Below are 23,312 nucleotides of genomic sequence, written 5' to 3' on the forward strand. Positions count from 1 at the left end.
TATACCTGAAGGTCAGAATAATATTAGATTTTGGAGATACAGGCAATGGAAAGAAAAGGAGCCTGAACTACTTAATTTTATTTCTCATTTTCATAAAAATAATCTGACAAGAAGCAGGTCAGCATCGTGGTGGAGTGAGCTCTGTCCTTAGACTCTCTCCCCTAAGATACAATGTAAAGGGCATTCATATACCAACAGAGGACATTCACACAACACAAAAGACGTCTGAGAGACCCATGCAGCCATACATCTGAAGGTGGAGCTGCTGAACCCGCCAAAGGAAGTGGAAGGAGGTAAGGAGAAATCCTCTCCATCCCCAACAGCAGTGACCCCAGGAACACACGACTCTCGGAGGGGGCAGCCCTCTGTGGGAAAACCATCACTCTCCAAGTTCCCTGGCAGCCCATGGGAAACTCCCACATGGAGGTGACTGAACTGTTGCAGGGGTGTCTTCATCAAGCTAGCACCTGAGAAGAGCAGAAAGCCAGCCAGGGAAGAGCAAGAAGCCCCCAGGATCAGGCAGGCAAAAGAAAGTCCCCGTCACCCTGCCCAGCACTCCAGCACCGCTGGTCTGCAGAGCACCTCTGGGTGATTGTAGGCTCAGAATACACAGCTCTTGACCCCCACCTAGTGGTGGTTATTGGAAGCTGTGACCATATATTATCACTATGTGGAGAAACAAATCCATGCCATCAAACAGTATGGAAAAATATATTAAATCTCCAGATCAGAAGCAAAATGACAAGCACCAAGAAATCAATCCTGAAGGCACAAAAATTTATAATCTAAATGACAGAGAATTCAAAAGAGCTATCATAAAAAAAGCTCAAGGAGTTACAAGAAAATACAGATAGACAGTTCAATGAAATCAGGAACTTCTTCACAAAAGAGATCGAAAATATAAAGAAAAACCAGTCAGAAATTTTGGCAATGAAAAATGCAATAGAGGAGATAAAGAAAAACCCACAATCTTTAAAGAACAAAGCTGACAATGTGGAGGATAGAATTATCACTCTCAAGGATAGGAAGGCAGAAATGCTCCAGTTGAAGGAGGAGAGAGAACTAAGACTAGAAAGAAATGAACAAATTTTCCAACAAACATCCAACCCAGTTAGGAAGTGCAACATAAGGATTATAGATATTCCAGAGGAAGAAGGGAGGGAAAAAGAAGCAGAGAGCCTGCTCGAAGAAATAATAGATGAGACCATCCCAAACTTGGGGAAGGAGCTGGAAATGCAAGAGAATGAAGTCAATGGATCTCCTAACTATATCAATATAAAAAGACCCTCTCCAAGGCATATAGTAGTAAAGCTGGCAAAATTCAATGAAAAAAAAAATATTAAGGGCAGCAAGACAGAATAAAATAATGTAAGAAGGAACTCCTATTAGGCTTTCAGTGGATTTCTGAGCAGAAACCTTACTGGCTAGGAGAGCGTGGAATGATATATTCAAAATTCTGAAAGGCAAAAACTGTCAGCAAGGATACTCTATCCAGTGAAAATATTCTTCAGATATGATGGAGAAGTAAAAACTTTCCCAGCTAAACAAAAGCTAAGGGAGTTCATCACCACAAGTCCCCCACCACCAGAAATGTTCAAGAAGGACCTCATACCTAAAAAAATAAATAAATAAAAAGGAGATACAAAGTCTTGAGCAAAGATAAAAGTAGGTAGACAAAATCAGAACAATTGCAGCTCTCTATCAGAGCAGGTTAGCAAACACTTAATTATAACATCAAAGGTAAAGGGAAGGAAAACATCAAAAATAAATATAATCTCCTCACTTTAACCACAAAATCATGACACAAGATGGCATAAGTTGTCACAATAATAACTTAGAAGGGTAAGAGGAAAGGGATGGAATTGACTTAGTCTAAGGAAATAAGAAGCTATCAGAAAATGGACTATCTCATCTATGAGATTTTTTATACAAACCTCATGGTAACCATTAAACAAATCATCAGAACACAGATACATATGATAAATAAAGAGAAAACTAAGAAAATTATCACAGAGGACTACCAAACTGAATTGGTAGTCTGAAACACACAAGATGAGAAACAAAGGAAATGCAGAAGAACCAGAAAATGAACAATAAAATAGCAATATTAAGCCCTCTTATATCAGTAATTACTCTAAATGTAAATGGATTGAATTCTCTAATCAAAAGACACAGAGTGGCAGGATGGATTAAAAAACAAGACCCAACAGTATGCTGCCTCCAGGAACTACATTTCAGCTCTAAAGACGAACACAGGCTCAGAATGAAGGGTTGGAGGATGATACTCCAAGATAATGGCAAACAAAAGAAAGTAGATGTTGCCATACTTATATCAGACAAAGTAGACTTCAAGATAAAACAGGTAATGAGAGACAAAGAGGGGCAACATATAATGATAAAAGGAACACTCCGCCAAGAAGACATATCACTTATAAATATATATGCACCCACCACAGGAGCACCGAAATACATAAAGCAACTATTAACAAACTTAAAAGGAGATAGTGACAACAGCACAATAATAGTAGAGGACCTAAACACCCCACTTACATCAATAGATAGATCATCCAGACAGAAAGTCAAAAAGGAAATAGTGGACTTAAATGAAAAACTAGACAGGATAGACTTAATAGATATATAGAGAGCACTCCATCTAAACACAATAGAATGCACATTCTTCTGAAGTGCACACGGAACATTCTCAAGGATAGACCATATGTTGGGAAACAAGGCAAGTCTCTATAAATTTAAGAAGATTGAAACCATAACAAGTATCTTTATCAACCATAATGCTATGAAACTAGAAATCAACTACAAGAAAAAAATTGAGAAATTGACAAAGTTGTGGAGACTAAACAACATGGACTGAACAACCAATGGATTATTGCAGAAATTAAAGGAGAAATCAAAAAATATCTGGAGACCAATGAAAATGAAAATACACCATAGAAACTCACATGGGATTCAGCAAAAGTGGTCCTGAGAGGGAAATGCGTAGCAATACAGGCCCACCTTAACAAACAAGAAAAATTCCAAAGAAGCAACCGTAAACTACACCTACAGAATTAGAAAAAGAAGAATAAACAAAGCCCAAAGCCAGCAGAAGGAGGGAAATAATAAAAATTAGAGCAGAAAGAAATGAAATTGAAACCAAAAAATGATAGAAAGGATCAATGAAACAAGGGCTGATACTTTGAGAAGATAAACAAAATTGACAAACCCTTAGCTAGACTCACTAAGAAATAAAGAAAGAAGGCAAAAATAAATAAAATTAGAAATGAAAGAGGAGAAATTACAGTGGATACTGCAGAAATACAAAAGATTATAAGAGAATACTGTGAAAAACTATACACCAACAAATGGGACAGTCTAGAAGAAATGGATAAATTCTTAGACTCAAACAACTTCCCAAAACTGAACCAAGAAGAAATAGAGAATCTGAATAGACCAATCACAAGTAAAGAGATTGAAACAGTAATCAAATACCTCCACAAAAATAAAAGTCCAGGACCAGATGGCTTCTCTGGAGAATTTTACCAAACATTCAAAGATTTAATATCTATCCTTCTCAAACTTTTCCAAAAAATAGAGGAAGATGGAATAATTCCTAATATATTCTACAAGGCCAACATCACCCTGATACCAAAGCTAGACAAGGACAATACAAAGAAGGAAAATTACAGGCCAATATCACTGTGAACATAGATGCAAAAATCCTGTTCAAAATATTGGCAAACTGAATACAGCAATACATTAAAAAGATCATACACCATGATCAAGTGGGATTCACATGAGGGACACAGGGATGGTTCAACATCCACAAATCAATCAAGGTGATACACCACATTAACAAAATGAGGAATAATAACCACATAATCATCTCAATAGATGCAGAGAAAGTATTTGACAAGATCCAAAATCCATTTATGATAATAACTCTCAAAAAAGTGGGTATGGAAGGAAAGTACCTCAATATATTAAAGACCATATATGACAAACCCACAGCCAACATCATACTCAATGGGGAAAAACTGAAAACCATCCATCTGGGAACAGGAATAAGACAAGGGTGCTCACTCTTGCCACTCTTATTCAACATAGTACGGGAGGTTTTGGCCAGAGCAATTAGGCAAATAAAAGGAATAAAAGCAATCCAAATAGACAATGAAGAAGTGAAACTCTCGTGGTTTGCAGATGACATGATTTTATATATAGAAAACCCTAAAGAATCCATTGGAAAACTATTAGAAATAAACAACAACTACAGCAAAGTTGCAGGGTACAAAAGCAACTTACAAAAATCAATTACATTTCTGTACTCTAATAATGAACTAACAGAAAGAGAACTCAAGAGTACTAGCTAATTTACAATCATAACAAAAAGAATAAAATATCTAGGAATAAATTTAACCAAGGAGGTGAAAGACCTATACAGTGAAAGCTATAAGACATTATTGAAAGAAATCAACGATGACATAAAGAAATGGAAAGATATCCCATGCACGTGGATTGGAAGAATAAGCATAATTAAAATGTCCATACTACCTAAAGCAATCTACAGATTCAATGCAATCTCAATTAGAATCCCAATGATATTCTTCATGGAAATAGAACAAAGAATCCTAAAATTCGTATGAGGTAACAAAGACCCCAAATAGCTAAAGCAATCCTGAGAAAAAAGAACAAAGCTGGAGGCTTCACAATCCCTAACTTCAAAATATACTACCAAGCTGTAATAATCAAAACAGTGTGGTACTGGTACAAAAACAGACATACAGATCAAGGGAACAAAACTGAAAGACCAGAAATAAAACCTCACATCTATGGACAGCTAATCTTTGACAAAAGAGCTAAGAACATACAACAGAGAAAAGAAAGTCTTCAATAATTGGTGCTGGGAAAACTGGACAGCGACATGGAAAAGAATGAAAGTAGACCATTATTTTTCGCCATACACAAAAATTAACTCAAAGTGGATCAAAGACTTGAAAGTAAGACCTGAAGCTATAAAAGTCCTAGAAGAAAATATAGGCAGTACACTCTTTGACATCGGTTTTAGAGGGATCTTTTCGCATTCCATTTCTACTCGGACAAGGGAAACAAAAGAAAAAATAAACAAGTGAGACTTCATGAAACTAAAGAGCGTCTGCAAGGCAAATGAAACCAAGATCAAAATGAAAAGACAACCCATCAGCTGGGAGAAGATATTTGTAAATCATATATCTGACAAAGGGTTAATTTCCATAATATATAAAGAACACACACAATGGAACAACAAGAAAACAAAAAACCCGATCAAAAAAGGGGCAGAGGATACGAACAAGGAAGATATACGGACAACCAGTAGGCACAGGAAAAGATGCTCAACATCACTAATCATCAGGGAAATGCAAATCAAAATGACACTAAGATATCACCTTACTCTATCACCTATTAGAATGGCTATAATCACCACGACAAAAGTAACAAATGTTGGAGAGATTGTGGAAAAAAGGGAACCCTCATTCACTGCTGGTGAGAATGCAAACTGGTGCCACTTCTGTGGAAAACAGTATGGAGATTCCTCAAAAAATTAAAAATACAAATACTTTATGATCCAGCTATCCCACTACTAGGTATTTATCCAAAGAACTTGAAATCAGCAATCCAAAGAGGCTTATGCACCCCTATGTTCATTGCAGCATTATTCACCATAGCCAAGAAGTGGAAGCAACCATTAACTGAGGAGTTAATAAAGAAGATGTGGGGTGTGTGTGTGTGTGTGTGTGTGTGTGTGTGTGTATGTATATATATATATACATACACAATGGAATACTACTCAGCCATAAAAAAGATAAAATCGTCCCATTTGCAACAAGATGGATGGACATGGAGGGTATTATGTTAGGCGAAATAAGCCAAACAGAAAAAGACAAATGCCGTATGATTTCACTCATATGTGGAAGATAAACTAACACACAGATAGAGAGAATAGTTTGGTGGTTGCCAGGGGAAAGGAGGTTGGAGGGTAGGCACAGGGGTGAAGGGGCACATTTATATGGTGACTGACAAACAATAATGTACAACTGAAATTTCGCAATGTTATAAATTATTATACCATCAATAAAAAAAGAGCTAGAAAAAAGATCTGACATAATTTTGGGTTTTACTTATCTTCTTTCTGCATCATTCTGTATGCATGAAATTTTACAAACATTTTTAAAAAGCTAGGACACCACAAAGTTAATTAGGGTTGAGCCAGTAATTTTTAACAATCAAGTCCTCAAAGATGCAAAGATTGGATAATTCAAGGCTTGGGTGAAATAACACATTTTCTGCAATTACCCCCAGTCATTTACATGTACAAGGAGAGGAAACAAATATCAACGTTCATATAAGATCCAGAAGTTCTTGAACATTATTCCCATGGGAACATCTCTTGAGGAACATCCGCCATCTTCTCCTGGAATATTTTATCAAAGGCTTCAGCTTGTGCCACCATGAAGTAATTTTTCCAGTCCCCATAAATGGCTGACAAACATGAAATAGAGACTCAGATCAGATCTGTGGGTGGGTCTTAAGACACCAACACATCTCCTTCTGGATCTATTCCCTCTTGTCCACTTGACATGGAGATTGTAGGTAATAGAGCGGAATGACCAATAGCTCATTGGTGGGCCTTTATACTGCCTGGAAATCATACCCATTTACACTTCCACCTGTCTGGAAAAGAGTTCCTATATTCTCCTCTCTTCCAACTCATCCTGCATACAATTCATCAGCAATATTGCGGCAATACCCACTGATACAACCAGAATCTGGCCACTTCTCATTGCCTCTATTTCTACCACCTTGGCCCAAGCCAACATCATGTCTCATCTGGATTATTGTATCAGACTTCTAACTAGTCTCTTTGGTTTTGATCTTTCACCTTTATAAGTTAATCTCAGTGTGGGAGCCATCTTGATTCCTTGAGAAGCTAAGCCGGATCTTGTTCCTTCCTTCTCAAATTCTCCAAGAACTTCTGGTTTCATTCAGTGAAAGTGCTTATGGCTTCAGGTAATTCGGCCCCTTTCATTTCCGGGACTCCATCTCCTATGACATCCGCTTGCTCACTCTACTCCTTCGCATTGAGTCTTCTGATTCTGCCTCAAACATTCCTCCTCCTCAGGCTATTTGCATTTCCCGTCGTTTTCCCTGGAATGCCATTCTCTCAGATACAGCCAAGTTTTGCTCATTTTCTTCTTTGACATTTTTACTCCAATGCAACTTCTCAGCGAGGTTCTCTCCCATCGCCCAATTTAAAACTGTAAATCCCCACCCTTGCTGTATTTTACTTCATAACACATCACATATCATTTGCTATATATATTTCCTTTTTGTGTGTGTGGCATGTATCTTCAATATATGTAAGTGTTAGAAAGTCACAAGCTTTTCTTTTAAATTGCCAAAGACTTAGTGTTTCAAAGAGTCAGAGACACATAGGATGTACTCAAATACTTGTTGAAAGGATGACTGAAAGAATGAGGAATGTATGATTATTATTTCCTTTTTACAGATGAGGAAAAAAGACCCCGAGAAGTTACACAGTTAGAAAGTGATAAATGTGGATTTGAAGCCAAAGACTTTGACACCAGAAGCCATATTGTTAATTATATAATTATATTATTATTTCTATAACATAAATTAATACTTATGTATTATATTAATACATTAACTAAATTAACACATTAATTAAATGAATACATAACAATTATTATGATTACATATAGATTAATATATATAATTATAAATTAAATACTCTTAAGCATAGAAGTAATATAATAAATTGTCTAATAAATAATTGGTGACATAAACATTCCCAGTTACTCTCATGCTCGCCAATGTCTGCATTATAGAACAATTTTTATTGTTATTGATTTCTTATGCTCCTGTATCATCCATAGCACATCTGATTTTTGGGAAGCCAGAAAGAGTTCTTGAAGCATCAGAGTCTATGTAAATTCAATATGGCTGCCCTCTATTAGACATCAGTCCAGATGAGAGAATCCAATGTTTCTATGCAGGGCCCTCAAATTCTAAATCCTCCCCATTCTCAAAATCCTACCAATCCTTCTGATGTAAATTTCTGTTTATGTCTCTCCTTAATTTTCGTCTCTTAAAAATCTCCCCCAAACTCTTGTGTATTAGTTTTCCAGAGCTGCTGTAACGAGGCACCACAGACTGGGTGGCTTAACAACAGAAGTGCATTTTCTCACAGTTCTGGAGTCCAGAAGTCAGAGATAAGGTGTTGACAGAGTTGCTTCCTTCTGATACCATGAGGGAAACATCTGTTCCAGGGCTCTCCCTTTGGCTTCTAAGTGGCTGTATTCTTCCTATGTCCTCATGTCATCATTCCTCTGTATGTGTCTATGTCCAAAATTCCTCTTCTGTTAAGGACACCAGTCATGTTGGATTATGGACCGTTCTAATGATCTCATTTTAATGTAATTACCTCTGTGTAGACTCTCTCCCCAAATGTGGTCACATTCTGAGGTACTGGAGATTAGGACTTCAACATGTGGATTTTTGGGGGGACACATTATATCATGCTATCTTGGGTATGAAGACACCTTTAAAAAATTCTTTGAAGCACTAATATATTAACAATGGCTAAATGACGTCACGTTTTCGATCAAGTTCATTAAACCTTCAGGTTGTACTTAATGATGCTACGGTTCTAGTGCTAACAGTTATACTTCAACAATTTTGATATTCTAATCTGTCATAGGTTTAGATATGTCATAATACAGTGGGCAAAGTGTCACCAGCTCATTGATTATTACACTTTAAACCAAATTTCTTTAATAAATTAGTATACTATGTTTTTATTAATTCTCTCTTCTCTTCAAAAGTCATCGAATGTCGTGCCATGCACTGTCCTCTAGAATAAAAATCACATATAATAATATATGTGGATAATAATAACCACAATCAGTTAGGGAAAACTATTGCTATTTTGAAAATCAGATAGGTCACCAGTAGTGGATGACTGCTACAGCATGGATTCTCCTAATTGCAGTTGGTGTTGTCGACCCCAGGGGCAATAGAAGTATTTTTCTTGTGTCTAGAGCAGAAAAGGGCCCCAAACATTATGAAAGTAGGTGAACAGAGCAGCTCTTGACCAAGAACAGCCAATATTGATATGGATTATTCAGTATGTCATGACTTATATAACTAATTATCAAATTATAATTGATGCAGTTAATTTTAAAATTAATCTTAGACTTGTATGTGACTTCCAGATGAAAGAAAGGACACAGATCAGACCTGGGATAAGAAGCAAGATATTATTTCCTCTCATCCCTCTTTCTCTTTCTTTCTTTATTGCTTTGTTTTTCTTTCTTTCACCCCTCTATCCATTCTTAGTCTACTGTCCTAGGATAGTGAAGTCGTAAGGCATGGTGGTTATAAGTTTAGTCTCTAGCCTCAGAGACCTAGTTTTCAAAGGGACTAGTAACTTACTAGCTGCAGCAGTTATCACAATTTTCTGAGGAAAATAATACCCCCATCATATTGTTGTTATGGTTCAATTACAAACTACATGTGGAGGGGCCGGCCCCGTGGCTTAGCGGTTAAGTACGCGCGCTCCGCTGCTGGCGGCCTGGGTTCGGATCCCGGGGGCGCACCGACGCACCGCTTCTCCGGCCATGCTGAGGCCGCGTCCCACATAGAGCAACTGGAAGGATGTGCAGCTATGACATATAACTATCTGCTGGGGCTTTGGGGCTTTGGGGGAAAATAAATAAATAAATAAATAAAATCTTAAAAAAAAAAAAACTACATGTGGAGTCAGATCACCAGCTTAGCAATAATAATCACATGACAATAGTTAACTATTATTATCATTATTATATCTACCCCTCAACTCTCCTATGAGAAAATGGAAAAGGTTAAAATCCAATATGTTTGCCTCCTGGAGGAGACAGTCTAGACAAGAAGAAATAGTGGGTGTCCTCATTGAATTATGCACCAATTCAGTTGCATCCACACTATTTTGTCCCTCCCAAAAATCTAGGTTGTTAGTTTGCATTGTCTTTCTCTCTTAAGCAATCATCTTTTGTCCTTTCAGCCATTTCACACAAGCATTGTACATAAATATAACATTTTTAACCCTGCCAAACCTTGATGCATAAAAGGAAATCTAAGAATGGGCAATCTCTGTATGCTAGGTATTCCCTTTACTTCTAGTTCAGTAAAGTGTCAAAGGCTGGCATTGTTAGAGAACTCTTTTTAAAAAAACAACAGAAATTTATTTTCTCACAGTCTAGAGGCTATACATCCAAGATCCAACTTGGAGCAACTGTCAGCAGAGTGGGTTTCTTTGGAGGCTTCTCTGCTTCATGTGAACATGGCTGTCTTCAATGATCTTCTCTTTATATGTGCATTTACTGTGTCCAAATTTCCTCTTGTTACAAGGACACCATTCATATGAGTTATACGCACTCTAAAGACCTCAATTTGAATTAATTATCTCTTTAAGACCTTATCTCCAAATACAGTTACTTTTCTGAAGAACTGAGGGTTAGTAATTCAGCATATGAATTTTGAGGAGACACAATTCAGCCTACAACACTCTGCTTTCTGGCTTCCCCACACCCAAATGACGTTCCTCTCACGTGCAAAATACGTTCACCTCATCCCAACTGCCCAGAAGTCCAAACCCATTCCAACATCAATTCTGAGTCCCAAATCACATCTAAATATTATGTAAATCAGGCATGAGTTGAAACTCGAGGTATGATCCATGCTGAGGTAAGATTCCTCTGCAGCTGTGGACCTATGAACCCAAATAAGTTATCTGCTTCCAAAATACAATTGTAGAAAGGCATTCCCAGTCCAAAACAGAGATCTCAAAAAGAAGATAGGGATCCCAGGGCCCAACCAAACCCAAACCCTAGCAGGAGAAATCCTATGAGATTTTAAGGATTGAGAATGAGTCTCTTTGTCTTGATGTTCTGACTTCCTGGGCCACTGGGGTGGTGGCCCCCAACCCCTCTACCCTGGGTGGCACCCACCACTAGCTTGAAGTCTTTTGAAAAATTTGACTTCTTCCTTCCATGGATCGCCATCCTGGATATATATGAGCTACAGAGTTCTATGAAAATGAGCTCCTATGCCATGCAGTCGACATTCTTCACTCATCTTGAGCCCAAGGTTATGGACATGATCAATCTCTCCTCGCAGGAGGACTTACAATGTCTAATAGCAAGACAGGCTGTCAGCTCAGTGAAAAGTCTCTCCTCTCTCTTTTTCTCACTTGAGTCATTCTTTATACATTTCTTTGTTCAGGATAGTTCTCCATGTTAAATCACCAGTGGGGTAGAACCAACATGACCATCCCCAATCCTGTACTCATTTCCCAGGTCAATATAAGGTGCGAACTTGGCTGGAGTAGTGAATTAGCCTGGTCAGTGTTTGTAGAATGGATATGTACCATGTCAGATTCTGGGAAGAGAAAATCTGAATGACTTCACATAAGTCAGATGACCATTGCAGTCCTAATCAAATTCCTTCAAGTGCCTACAGCCCACATGGTACTATGAAAAGAGACTCCCCGATAAAGGCACCTGACAAGTTCTCTGGGTGATGAGCAATTAGAGTTGATAAATTCAAACACCACTAGTCCCAACTGTTAGTGCCTTACTGTGAGTACCAGAATGCCCTCCTCATATTCTGATACATTTTGAAGGTGGACAATTTTCTTTTACCTTTTCTCATAAGTGATGCATTCTTCTCATTAAAATACTGACCATGCAGGAGGGAATAATTGGACATCTTGTTTTCTTTCATGATGTGGAAGGAGCTATTCTTGAGGAGGGAGTTCAGTTCTTCTGGTTCTAATTTCTTGCCGATGAATTGGCAGATCTTCTCTACAGTGCTTCTTGTTCTTGTGTCCTAGAAGAAGAAAAAACAATAGAGAGGATATGAAAGAGAAATAACATGGAAATGGAGGTGAGAAAAAAAAACAAAGCAATGTGAGGAGACAGGGGAGAGGAGGGAGGAAGAGAGGAAAAACATGAGAAGCAAGAAGCCATAGGATGTGACCAGGAAGAAGAAAGGGAAAAATGTAAAGAGGATGGAACACAAAGGATGTAAAAGATGCAGGATCCACATGGATTTCCCAGTATAGTTGTGTTCAAGAGCCTTAACAGTAACTACAGGGCATGGATTTTCTAACGACTCTTTTAGAATGGCTTCTAGACAATTATGATCAGGATTAATCAAGGAGAGGTTCAGGGAGAACTTGGCAAAGATTGAAGGGATTGGTTTCCAATGCTGGATGTGCCATCAATTATACCATTTTCCATAACTAACATTTCAATAACACATGGAATTTGATAATATCTTCTTATATATTATCTCAGTAAGTAGTGTTTGACACATCATCCTGGGAGATTACCATCAGGAAATAGATTTTATAAACCAGAAAGACTTTGCTTTGAATCATTGACCATCCTTTTAGAACAATAATGCTTGAAAATGTTTCTTTATCCCATGAGCGCTCATTATGATCTAACCAGAAAACACATAACTTAAGAAATTACTTCAGTAAATGTTCATTTTGTGGCTTGAAAGCATAATTACTGGAAGGTACAGGAGCATGTTCCTGAGATAGCTAAACTTGTTACAAAAGTTTTCTTGGTGAAAATGAAATTCATATGGAGGTCATAGAGAATTGGACAGAAGTAGCCAGAGGAAGATGATGGGAAGTGATATTTCTCAGAATCAAAAGCCTGTGTTTATGTTGTTTTCTCTTTTCTCCAGGGTACCACCAGTAGGTAAAGTTCTTCTTCCAATGGTTTAACCATCCTTACTGGTTTTGAACACTGTATGTCAGCTTTTCCTGCCCATCAATGTTCAATCTAGTACTTGGCCTGTCAGAATAATTCACAGACTGATTTCATGACTACATTTTTCTTCTATCAGTCTGGGATTTCAGGCAGTTATACACAGCTCTGGACCCTAACTTGTTTCTACCCAGTCCCATCTTCTTCCTCAGTCCCCTCCCACCATTAGGTTATCAGTAGCATCAAGTATCCTACACCTAGAAATCTTAGAACCATTGCAGGTGTGAGCATGAGTCATTATACTCTGTCTCAGTGCATGAGAAAGACCTTTAACTGTTGTAACATGAAACAAAGAATAACACATGAGGAAAGAGAGCACAGAGCTTGGGCAGTGTCAAACAGAAGTAAGGCAATGAAGAGCAGAGAGCTAGTCTCACTCCTAATGACTCTTCACAAAGCTAAACTCTGACTGAGAAGGTGGCATAGAGACACAGAGGAATGGAGGGAAGTTAGAGGAGTGAAAATCGTGGTGAGGGGTGTGTGCTAACCATAAGAACCATCGTTACCCATTTCAGCTCTTCATAACTCAGTATCAGGAAGTTCTCCTTCCCTCTCATGGACATCCAGCCATGAGTGTGGTCAAACCAGGATCCATACAGCACTGCATATTGGGGGAGTGGTAGATTACAAAGGAAGAGGGGATAGATTGTGTTATCCACCTATTATGTTCCCTTTTGTGGACACTAGTAATAGCACAATGTCTGGCTAATTTAAGCCTGTCCTAACTATTTGCTGAATGAATGAAAGTAAAGATGGAAAACTATTATCCAACATTATTTCTTTACCTTGTAATGAGCCTCGTTTATTTGGAGCAGACTCTGTACCCAGTTTTCAAGGGTCTCTAAGGAGATCCTGTCCAGAGAGCCACGTGGCCTGAGGAATGATATTCTTATTGCCCCTAATCTGTTCAGTGTCTAGAATTTTTGGTTGATAGGTTATTCCCACAGCCTTTGGAGATATTTTTCTGTCTTCTTACCTTCATTGTTGCTATTGTCATCATTGTTCCTTTGGAAATTATCTGTCTTTGGTTTAAGATTTTCTTTACTTTTTTCTACTATAACTTTCTTAGGGACTAGGTGAAGATTTAATTGTAATAATTCTTTTTGAGGCTAGGTGTGGTTCTTCAAACTGAGATTTCATCAACACAGGAAATTCGAAGGCATGTTATGTTAGAATTGCCTGTCTCTAAATTTATATTATCTTCTAGGGAGGTAAATATTCTCCCTCTATCCTCAATATCTTAACTATTTTAGACTTTTGAATGGCTGTCTACCATGCCTGAGTCCTTCTTCACTCCAAAGTGTAGTGGGAAATTAATTATCAACTGAGAATTATACTTAATTAAACAATCATTCAAGAATGAGCGCAAAATAAAGAAATTTTCAGGAAAAATCTTGAGAAAAATGACCACTTTTGTTTTATGAGAGAACTATTTTAAATTATACTTTATGAATAAATAAAGTGAATCCAGGAGAAAGGAACAACCATTGAGTCAAAGAAGAAATCCAAAGGGAAATTAAAAAACCATGAAACAAATATAAATGGAAACACAAGATATCAAAACTTATGGGATGCAGTAAAAGCAGTTCTAATAGGTAGGGTTCATATCTATAAATGACTACAGTAAGAAGAAGAAAGATCTCAAATAAAAAACCTGAACTTTCTACCTCCAAGAAACTAGAAAGAGAGCAAATGAAGCCCAAAGTTAGCTGAAGGAAGGAAGCCACAAAGATCAGAGTAGGAAAGAAAATGAAACGAAGACCAGAAAACAATAGAAAAACAAAAATAAGAGCTTGGTTTTCTTTAAAGATAAACAAAATTGACAAACCTTTAGCTTGAATGAAGAAAAAAAGAATAGACTCAAATAGGTAAAAGAAATGAAAGAGGAACCATCATAGCTGATGTCACAGAAATACAAAGGATCATAAAAGACTACTATGAACAATTATATGCTAAGAAATTGTATAACCTAGAACAAATGGGTAAATTCCTAGGAACATACAACCTACAAGACTGAATATTGAAGAAATGGAAAATCTGAACAGTCCAATTACAAGTAATGAGGTTGAATCTGTAATCAAATATCTCCCAACAAAGAAAAGCCCGGGACCCGATGGTTTCCTGGTAAATTTTAGCAAATATTTAAGGAAGAATTAAAACCAATTCTCCTCAAACTTCCAAAAAATTGAAGAGGAGAGGACATTCACAAATTCATTTTATGAGGCCAGCATTACAGAGATTCAAAAGCCAGATAAGGATACTATATGAAAAGAAAATTACAGACCAATATTTTCTGTATGTCATATGTAATAATACAATGAAATATTCCTGATGAGTATAGATGCAAAAATTCCCAACAAAATATTAACAACATGAATTCAAGGACACATTAGAAGGATCATATACCATGGGATTCAAGGATAGTTCAGCATATGCAAATCATAAATGTGATACACCACATTGCAAAATGAAGGATAAAAATCATCTGATCATTTCAGAAGATGCAGAAGAAGCATTTTACAAAATTCAACTTTCTCATGATAAAAACTCTCAACAAACTAGGTAAAAGGAATGTTCTTCATCATAATAAAGGTCATATATAAGAAGCTTATAGCTAACACTATACTCAATGGTGAAAAGTTAAAAGCCTTTCCTCTAAGATTAGGAAAAAGACAAAGATGTCCACTCTCACCATCTCTATTCAGCATAGTTCTAGAAGTCCAAGCCACAGCAATTAGCAAGAAAATAAAGGCATCCAAATCAGAAAGGAAGAAGTAAAATTATCTTTATTTTAAGATGACATGATCTTATATATAAAAAACCCTAAAGACTCTATCAAAAACCTGGTAGACCTAATAACTGAATTTAATAATGTTCCAGGATACAAAATCAACATACAGAAAACAGTCGCATTTCTGTACACTAACAATGACTATCTGAAAGAGAAATTAAAAAACAGTTCCATTTACAATCACATAAAAACAATAAAATACTTAGGAATAAATTTGACCAAGGAGACGAAAGACTGAAAAGTGTAAAACATTGATGAAAGAGATTGAGAAGACACAAACAAATGGAAAGATATCCTGTGTTCTTGGATTGGAAGTATTAATATTGTGAAAATGTCTATACTACCCAAAGCAATCTACAGATTCAATGCAATCATTATCAAAATTCCAATGGCACCTTTCACAGAAGTAGGAAAAAAATCCTAAAATTTGTATGAAACCATAAAAGACCCTGAATAGATAAAGCAATCTTGGGAAAGAAGAACAGTGCTAGAGGCATCACACTTCCTGATTTCAAGCATTATTACAAAGCTATAGTAATCAAAACAGTATGGGACTAGCATAAAAACAGGCACATAGACAAGTGGAAAAGAATAGACTCTAGACATAAACCTGTACATATACAGTCAAGTAATTTTTGACAAGGGCACTAGGTACACAGATTGGGGAAAGGATAGTCTCTTCGATAAATGGTGTTGAGTCATCTGGATATCCAGATGAAAAACAATGAAACTGGACCCCTATCTTACACCACTCACAATAATTAACTCAAAATGGACCAAAGACTTACGTGTAAGACCTGAAACCATAAAACTCCTAGAAGAAAACATAGGTAAAATTTTTTTGATTGGATTGGCAAGGATTTCGTGGAAAAGACACCGAAAGTACAGGCAACACAAGCTAAAATAAACAAATGGGACTACTTAAAAGTAAAAAGCTTCTGCACAGCAGTGGAAACAATCAATAATTTGAATCAGCAAATTACAGAATGGGAAAAATATTTTTAAACCATATATCTGATGAGGCGTTAATATCCATAATATAGAGAACTCATACAATTCAATAGCAAAATAGCAAAGAATCCAATTAAAACATGGGCAAGGATCTGAATAAATATTTTGCAATGAAGACACACCAACAGCAAGTAGGTGTATGAAAAGGTGCTCAACATCATTAATAATCAAGAAAATGAAAAATCGAAGCCACACCGAGATATCACGTCGCACAGGTTAGGATGGCTATTATCAAAAAGACATGCGATAAGAAACATTGGCGAAGATGTGGAGAAAAGGAAATCCTTTCTACACTAGTGGTAGGAATGTAAATTGGTGCAGCTGTTATGAAAAACGGTATGGAAGTTCCTCAAATATTTAAAAATACAACTACTATATGATCCAGCAGTCCCGGTATATATTTGAAGGAATTGAAATTAGTATTTTGAAGAGACATCTGCACACTCCTGTTCATTTCAGCACTATTTACAATAGCCAAGATATGGAAACAACCTAAGTGTCCTTCAATGGATGAATGGATAAAGAAAATGTGATATATATGTACATGTAATGGAATATTATTCAGTCATAAAAAAAGTATGAACTCCTGCTAATTGCAACAATGTGGATGAACCTGGGGGGGATGGTGCTAAGTGAAATAAATCAGACAAAAACAAATACTGTACAGTATCACTTATATGCCAAATACAAATAAGGTAGATTTCATAGAAACAGAGAATAGAATGGTAGTCGACAGGGAATTTAGGGAAAAGGAAATGGGAAGATGTAGGTGCAAGGGTAGAAATTTTCAGTTATAAGAGGAAGAAGTTCTGAAGATTCCATGTACAGCATGGTAACAATAGTTAATAATTTGGTATTATGTACTTGAAAGTTGCTGAGAATCGATCTTAAACAGTCTCACCACACACACACACACACACACACACACACACACACACACAAAGACCCAACTATGTGAGGCGATGGGTGTGTTAATTATCTTGATCCTGGTAATCATTACACAACGTATAAGTATGTCAAATAATCACGTTTAAATATATACAATTATATTTGTCAATTATTTCTCAATAACGTTAAAACATAACACTTTTGAATAATACCTTTAAAATTAAGAACAAGGCAAGATTTACAACTATATCACTTCTATTCAACATTGTCCCAGAATCCTGACCAATGAGATAAGAGAAGAAAAATAAAGATAACATACATGTATTAGAAATGAGGATAGTTTTATACTGCATAAACTACCAAAGACAACATACAAGGTAACAATGAGAATTAAAAAGAAAGTTCATTCAGATTGGTGAATACCTGATCAACAATCAAAACCAGTTACGTCTCCAAACAGGCACAAACAACTGGAAAATGTAATTTTAAGATGTCATCAATACAGAAGAAACGAAATACATCTAAAAAAAGTTGCAAGCTTTTCATAGAAAAAAATGGTAAATGATCATGTAAGATATTTAAAAACCTTTAGATCAAAGAAGAGATAAAAAATGTCTATAAATTAAGATATAAACTAAATAAAATATGCCCATCCTCCACTAATTATTTTGTAAAATTACTATAATGACGATTATAAAAATACTGACAATAACAAGTGTCACTGAGGAAATGGAGTAATAGAGAATATAAATTCATAGATCCACTCTGGAAAATAGTTTGGTATTATCTTTTAAAATTGAAAATTCATATTCACTATGCCTTAGCATTTCTACACTCATGTATATAAATCAGAAAGAAAGTCAAGCACATGTGCACCAGAGAAGGATTATTCTGAATAGCCTTAAATTTGACACACCTCATTTAATTTCTAGCTGTGGACATACAAGTTGTTAGGAGATGCATTTGACCAAAAAACTAATTCCTTCAGTGATGTTTGCAAACAACAATTAGAGTTCATTCATTTTGATTCTCCCCTTGGTCAAATCTAATCTGGCAGTGCTCATGGTACTGGTATGGTTGACCTTGGTAGGTGGGACCCAGGGTAGAGGACCACACAGGCCGTGAAAGCATTCTGGGGGTCTTTTACATAGGCTATCTAGGGTTCAAGGTTCCCAGAGCATTGGTGATGAAAGGGTTGCAAGCTCTAGGAGTCCTATAAACTCCTTACTTTGCTGGGGAGGAAATGTGTCCACCGCAGGGGTCTCCCTAAGGATTTTTTGTCAAGTATTATCCAGAACTTGGCTTTAAGATCTAGGGTCCAGAGTAGGGATTCCTGTTTCCTGAGTCTAAGGATACTATTTCCTGGGACTTAAATTCCCAATGTCTCTTCATCAGTATGCGGTAAAGGTTTGGATTGACCTTGTACAGGGCTGCGGAGACCTCCGGATATTGATATTAGTTGATAACAATAAAGATTTTGGTGTTGATGGTTCTTGACTGTATAAGAAAGAGGCCTGTGTGTGAGTTTTAAGGCACAGATGAGCAAAATATTGGGATAGTGGTGAGGTTTACAGGATATGTCTTCATACCCACCACTATTTATTGGACTTTCCTGGATTCCTGCTGATAACTGAACACACTTTAGACTACTTTATACACCAAATGGCAAGATCAAATATATCATTGATGAGAGGAGTGTTCTGTACATGTCTGGGCTTCCACAAAATGATTTCACTGTTGCCTTTTTTCTGAGAGAGTAACCTAAAGGAAAGCAGGAGATGGGACTGAAGAGTTCAGATAGGATCAGCTCAATAAGAAATACAACTGCCAGGATTTGAAGATCGGACTTTATGCTGAAGGCCAACAATTCAGGAAATGTGAATTTTTCAATATCTAACAGATGATTGCAACATAGCCTGGAGGGGGAAAAGAGCATGAAGTGAGGACACCAATAATGAGTCTGTCATGTGAATCTAGATGAGAATTAACAGTGGCTCTGGTTAATAAAACACCAATGAAAAGGGTGACAAACAAACATTCACTATTTAACAAAGGTGTAATAGCTGCTTACTATGTGGCAAGCACCACTCTAGGACCTGGGGTCAAGAATGAACAACTTAAAGAGCTTACATTTTAGTGGCGAGACACATGCAATAAACAAATAAATAGAATACAAACTTATTGGTGATGAGTACTAAGGAGAAAAAAAGACAAGACTATAGAGACGGCGAAAGATGCTAACCTATATCGTACTGAAAAGGAAGACTTCCCTAAATACAGAGATATTTTAGCAGAGACCAGAAGGAAGGCATTAATGAATATCATGGAACTTGGATAATAAATAGATACAGGAAAGTGGTGAGGAACATGGGGGAGTGGGATGGAAACCAGATGACACTTGTGAGATGTCGGAATCATGCTAACGTTGGGTGACGGGTGTTTCTATTCATTGAATAAGATCAACCTACAGTGGGAGAAGCTTGGGATATGGGGGGAAATGTGTTAAACACTGAACGTATTGAACTAGAGGTATCCGTGGCTCTCTCTAGTGAGGATGTCCATGGGGTGTGAGAGAAAAAAGTCTGAATCTAGAGATACATACCATAGCTGAGATGTAGGACTCATCATACAATTTCAAGAAAAATTGCAAAATTTCAAGTGTCTGAGAAAGCCTAGAAATACTGTGTAATTAAAAGCATAGAGAACCTAGAGTAATGCATACATTTTTGAGACATGTAGGACAAGAAGATTAAGGGAGTTTTATAAAGACACATCTAAAAAATGGTGGAGAGTCAGGATTGTGTTTTCTGAGAAGCTGACGAAAAGCTGACTTGCAGAAAGCCACAAATGAGGAGAGTAGAGAAGGTTACCAGTGCTCTGTATTAGTATTAGTAAGACCCTGGAGATGCAGAAAGTATCTAGGATAGTTTATGATGGGGCAAGCTGAAAGGCTGGACTTTGAAAATTTTTGTTCCAATGGTGATGGAGCCTTATACCCCCAGGATGGTGAGATATAGAGATTTCAGGTTAGGTGTAAGATGAGGTCTGATAAAGGCCTGTGACCATCCCCCAGCTTCCATGTTTTAAGTTCACTCACCATTTCCTTGGGTGAACCATTCAAAATATTGTTCCAGTGACTCTGGCTTCTTAATAAAATTCAACTTACTCTGGAAAAAATAACCAGACACTAGAATATCTCTGGGACTTCTGATGAGATAAATCACCTTAAAGAGCAAAATGGGATAGTGAAAAATCAATACAGTCATCTCCTATCCTTCCTGATTTTCATAAAAATGGAGCAAAAGCCAGTTCCAAGAAAATGTCAATAAATATCAGTGGATTCTTTCAAAAAATTACTTATTACATTCATTAACCAAATATACATTTTTAGGTTCCTGTGAACCATTCACTGGGGTAACACTAAGAATATAACAATGGAAGAGGGAAGAATTGCTCTTTCCCTCTTGGACATCATAGTCTACTCACAATGGGAAGCAACCAAAGGTTTAAAAAGTTGAGTACTATTATATTTGTGTACTGTAGTTGAAAGATTAGCCCTAGGACAATGGATTAATAAATTGTGCTATATTCATAGATACACTGCTGATATTCTTATGATATAGGTCTATATACATGAATTTCAAGAACAAGCAAAACTAATGTATAGACTTAGACGTCAGGGGAGTGTTTACCTCTGCAGGTGGGCATTGACTGGGGAGGCACATGAGGGAATTTTCTGGGGGAGTGGAAATGTTCTAACTTTGGATCTGGAAGGTAGTTACCAATTAGGAGACATTTGGTCTTGTACAAAGTGTCCATAAGACAATTGGTCCACGTCAAAAGGCCCTTGATGTTTTGTCCTTTCCACCACATCCATAAGATATTTGGTCCATAAGACACTGGTTCCACACCAAAAGGTCCTTGATATTTGGTTGTATCCAAAATGTTCATGGAGACATTGAGTCCACACACCAAAAGGTCCTTGATATTTGGTCCTATCCGAAACCATTTGGCATAGACCAAATATGCTCATGTATGGTTTGGACAGGACCAAATGTCAAGGACCTTTTGGTGTGGACCAAATGTCTTATGGATGTTTTGGACAGGACAAAATGTCCTGCAAGGAGTTAACCCTGTTGTGTACATACATAAAGATTCAACAAGCCAATACTTAAGATTAGTGCACACACACAGACACACACATGCAAGAACACTTGGCATGTGAACATCTGACTTCTACTCTGGACTCTGCAGCAACTTCCTTTGTGACATTACTCTAGGCCTCAGTTTCCCCATGCAGGGATTTAACAAGCACTAATAAGACACACGTAAATGAGTGTATTATAAATAAGATTGAAAAGTGGTGGGTTAAAAAACCACTTCATCATGCTGCAACACATTGTGAAATTTCCAGAGAGGATAATATTATTCTAACCTTCAAAATCTAACAAGCATAAAACGTTTTTAAAAATCACAAACCCATTAGCATCTTTCAGGAAAGTATGTTTCTAAAAATGATCTGAGATATGCTAGACCCTGGATACCCATGGTCCTTCCTGGGGATCATCTGTCAGTCCCGTGAGAGATTCTTGTGTCTGCTGAGCTTAATAGACAACTATATACAGGAAGACATAGTGGTTAGAAAAACCAACCAGGATGCCAGAGCAGTCTCCCTGGATTTAGGCATTAAATAATGAATGGGCTGCTTCTCAAATGGACAACTCTATGTCTGGTGTTTCTACCTAAGTGGCAGGAGGCTTTTACCAAATTAAGGTTGGTAATTATTTTTTAGAGCAACAGAGGGGTGTTATTTAATATATGACACATTTATAAATTCTGGTTGTATTTAAAATGAGATTTTCTAAGATTATGTCATTATGGGTTCACCTTGCCCTTGGTTTACTTCTGGCTGGTATAACTGGTGGCGGGATCTAGACACTTGTACTCAAGAATGGACTGTGGCATCACCAATGCAGAGTCTGAGGCCCACCCCAAACCTGCTGGATGAGGCAGCATTTCACCCAGATCTCCAGGGGACTCCCGGGCACATTAGAGGGTGGAAAGCGTTGACCAAACATCTTGACCATTGAGCACTGACCTTGGCCTTGGAACTGAAGAGAGACTTGGGGATGAGTTGGATGGGGAGGTGGGAGCTGATGAGGCGGGGGCCTTCCTTATCCTTCAGTGAATTATATCCATACTCAGCCTCTAGGGTCAAATCTAATCTGGCAGTGCTCATGGTACTGGTATGGTTGACCTTGGTAGGTGGGACCCAGGGTAGAGGACCACACAGGCCGTGAAAGCATTCTGGGGGTCTTTTACATAGGCTATCTAGGGTTCAAGGTTCCCAGAGCATTGGTGATGAAAGGGTTGCAAGCTCTAGGAGTCCTATAAACTCCTTACTTTGCTGGGGAGGAAATGTGTCCACCGCAGGGGTCTCCCTAAGGATTTTTTGTCAAGTCCTGATGATAGGTCAGTCTAGTTAAATTCTTTTCAAAAGACAAGGTCAAATACCGTATGATTTCCCTCAATAAGTAGTAGATAATAACAACAACAAACAAACACATAGAGACAGAGATTGGATTGGTGGTTACCAGAGGGGAAGGGGGGAGGGAGGAAGGTGAAAGGGATAATTCAGCACAAGTGTGTGGTGATGGGTTGTAATTAGTATTTGGGTGGTGAACATGGTGTAATCTATGCAGAAATAGAAGTATAATGATGTACACCTGAAATGTATACAATGTTATAAACCA

At 37.3% G+C, this 23,312-nt stretch overlaps 1 protein-coding gene across 1 annotated transcript; it reads right to left on the minus strand.

Annotated features, from left to right (window-relative positions):
• Window positions 1-6,397: 6,397 nt before the first annotated feature.
• On the minus strand, window positions 6,398-22,798 carry LOC131397634 (sulfotransferase 2A1-like). The gene is made up of 5 exons (XM_058530723.1): window positions 22,658-22,798; window positions 20,657-20,783; window positions 13,376-13,470; window positions 11,730-11,916; window positions 6,398-6,510 (listed from the first exon to the last, which is right to left on the minus strand). The coding sequence occupies exons 1-5, from the start codon at window positions 22,796-22,798 to the stop codon at window positions 6,398-6,400; spliced, it is 663 nt and encodes a 220-aa protein (XP_058386706.1).
• Between the last annotated feature and the right edge of the window lie 514 nt (window positions 22,799-23,312).

The sequence above is a fragment of the Diceros bicornis genome, chromosome 34 (genome assembly GCF_020826845.1).
Source record: "Diceros bicornis minor isolate mBicDic1 chromosome 34, mDicBic1.mat.cur, whole genome shotgun sequence".
NCBI lineage: Eukaryota > Metazoa > Chordata > Mammalia > Perissodactyla > Rhinocerotidae > Diceros > Diceros bicornis.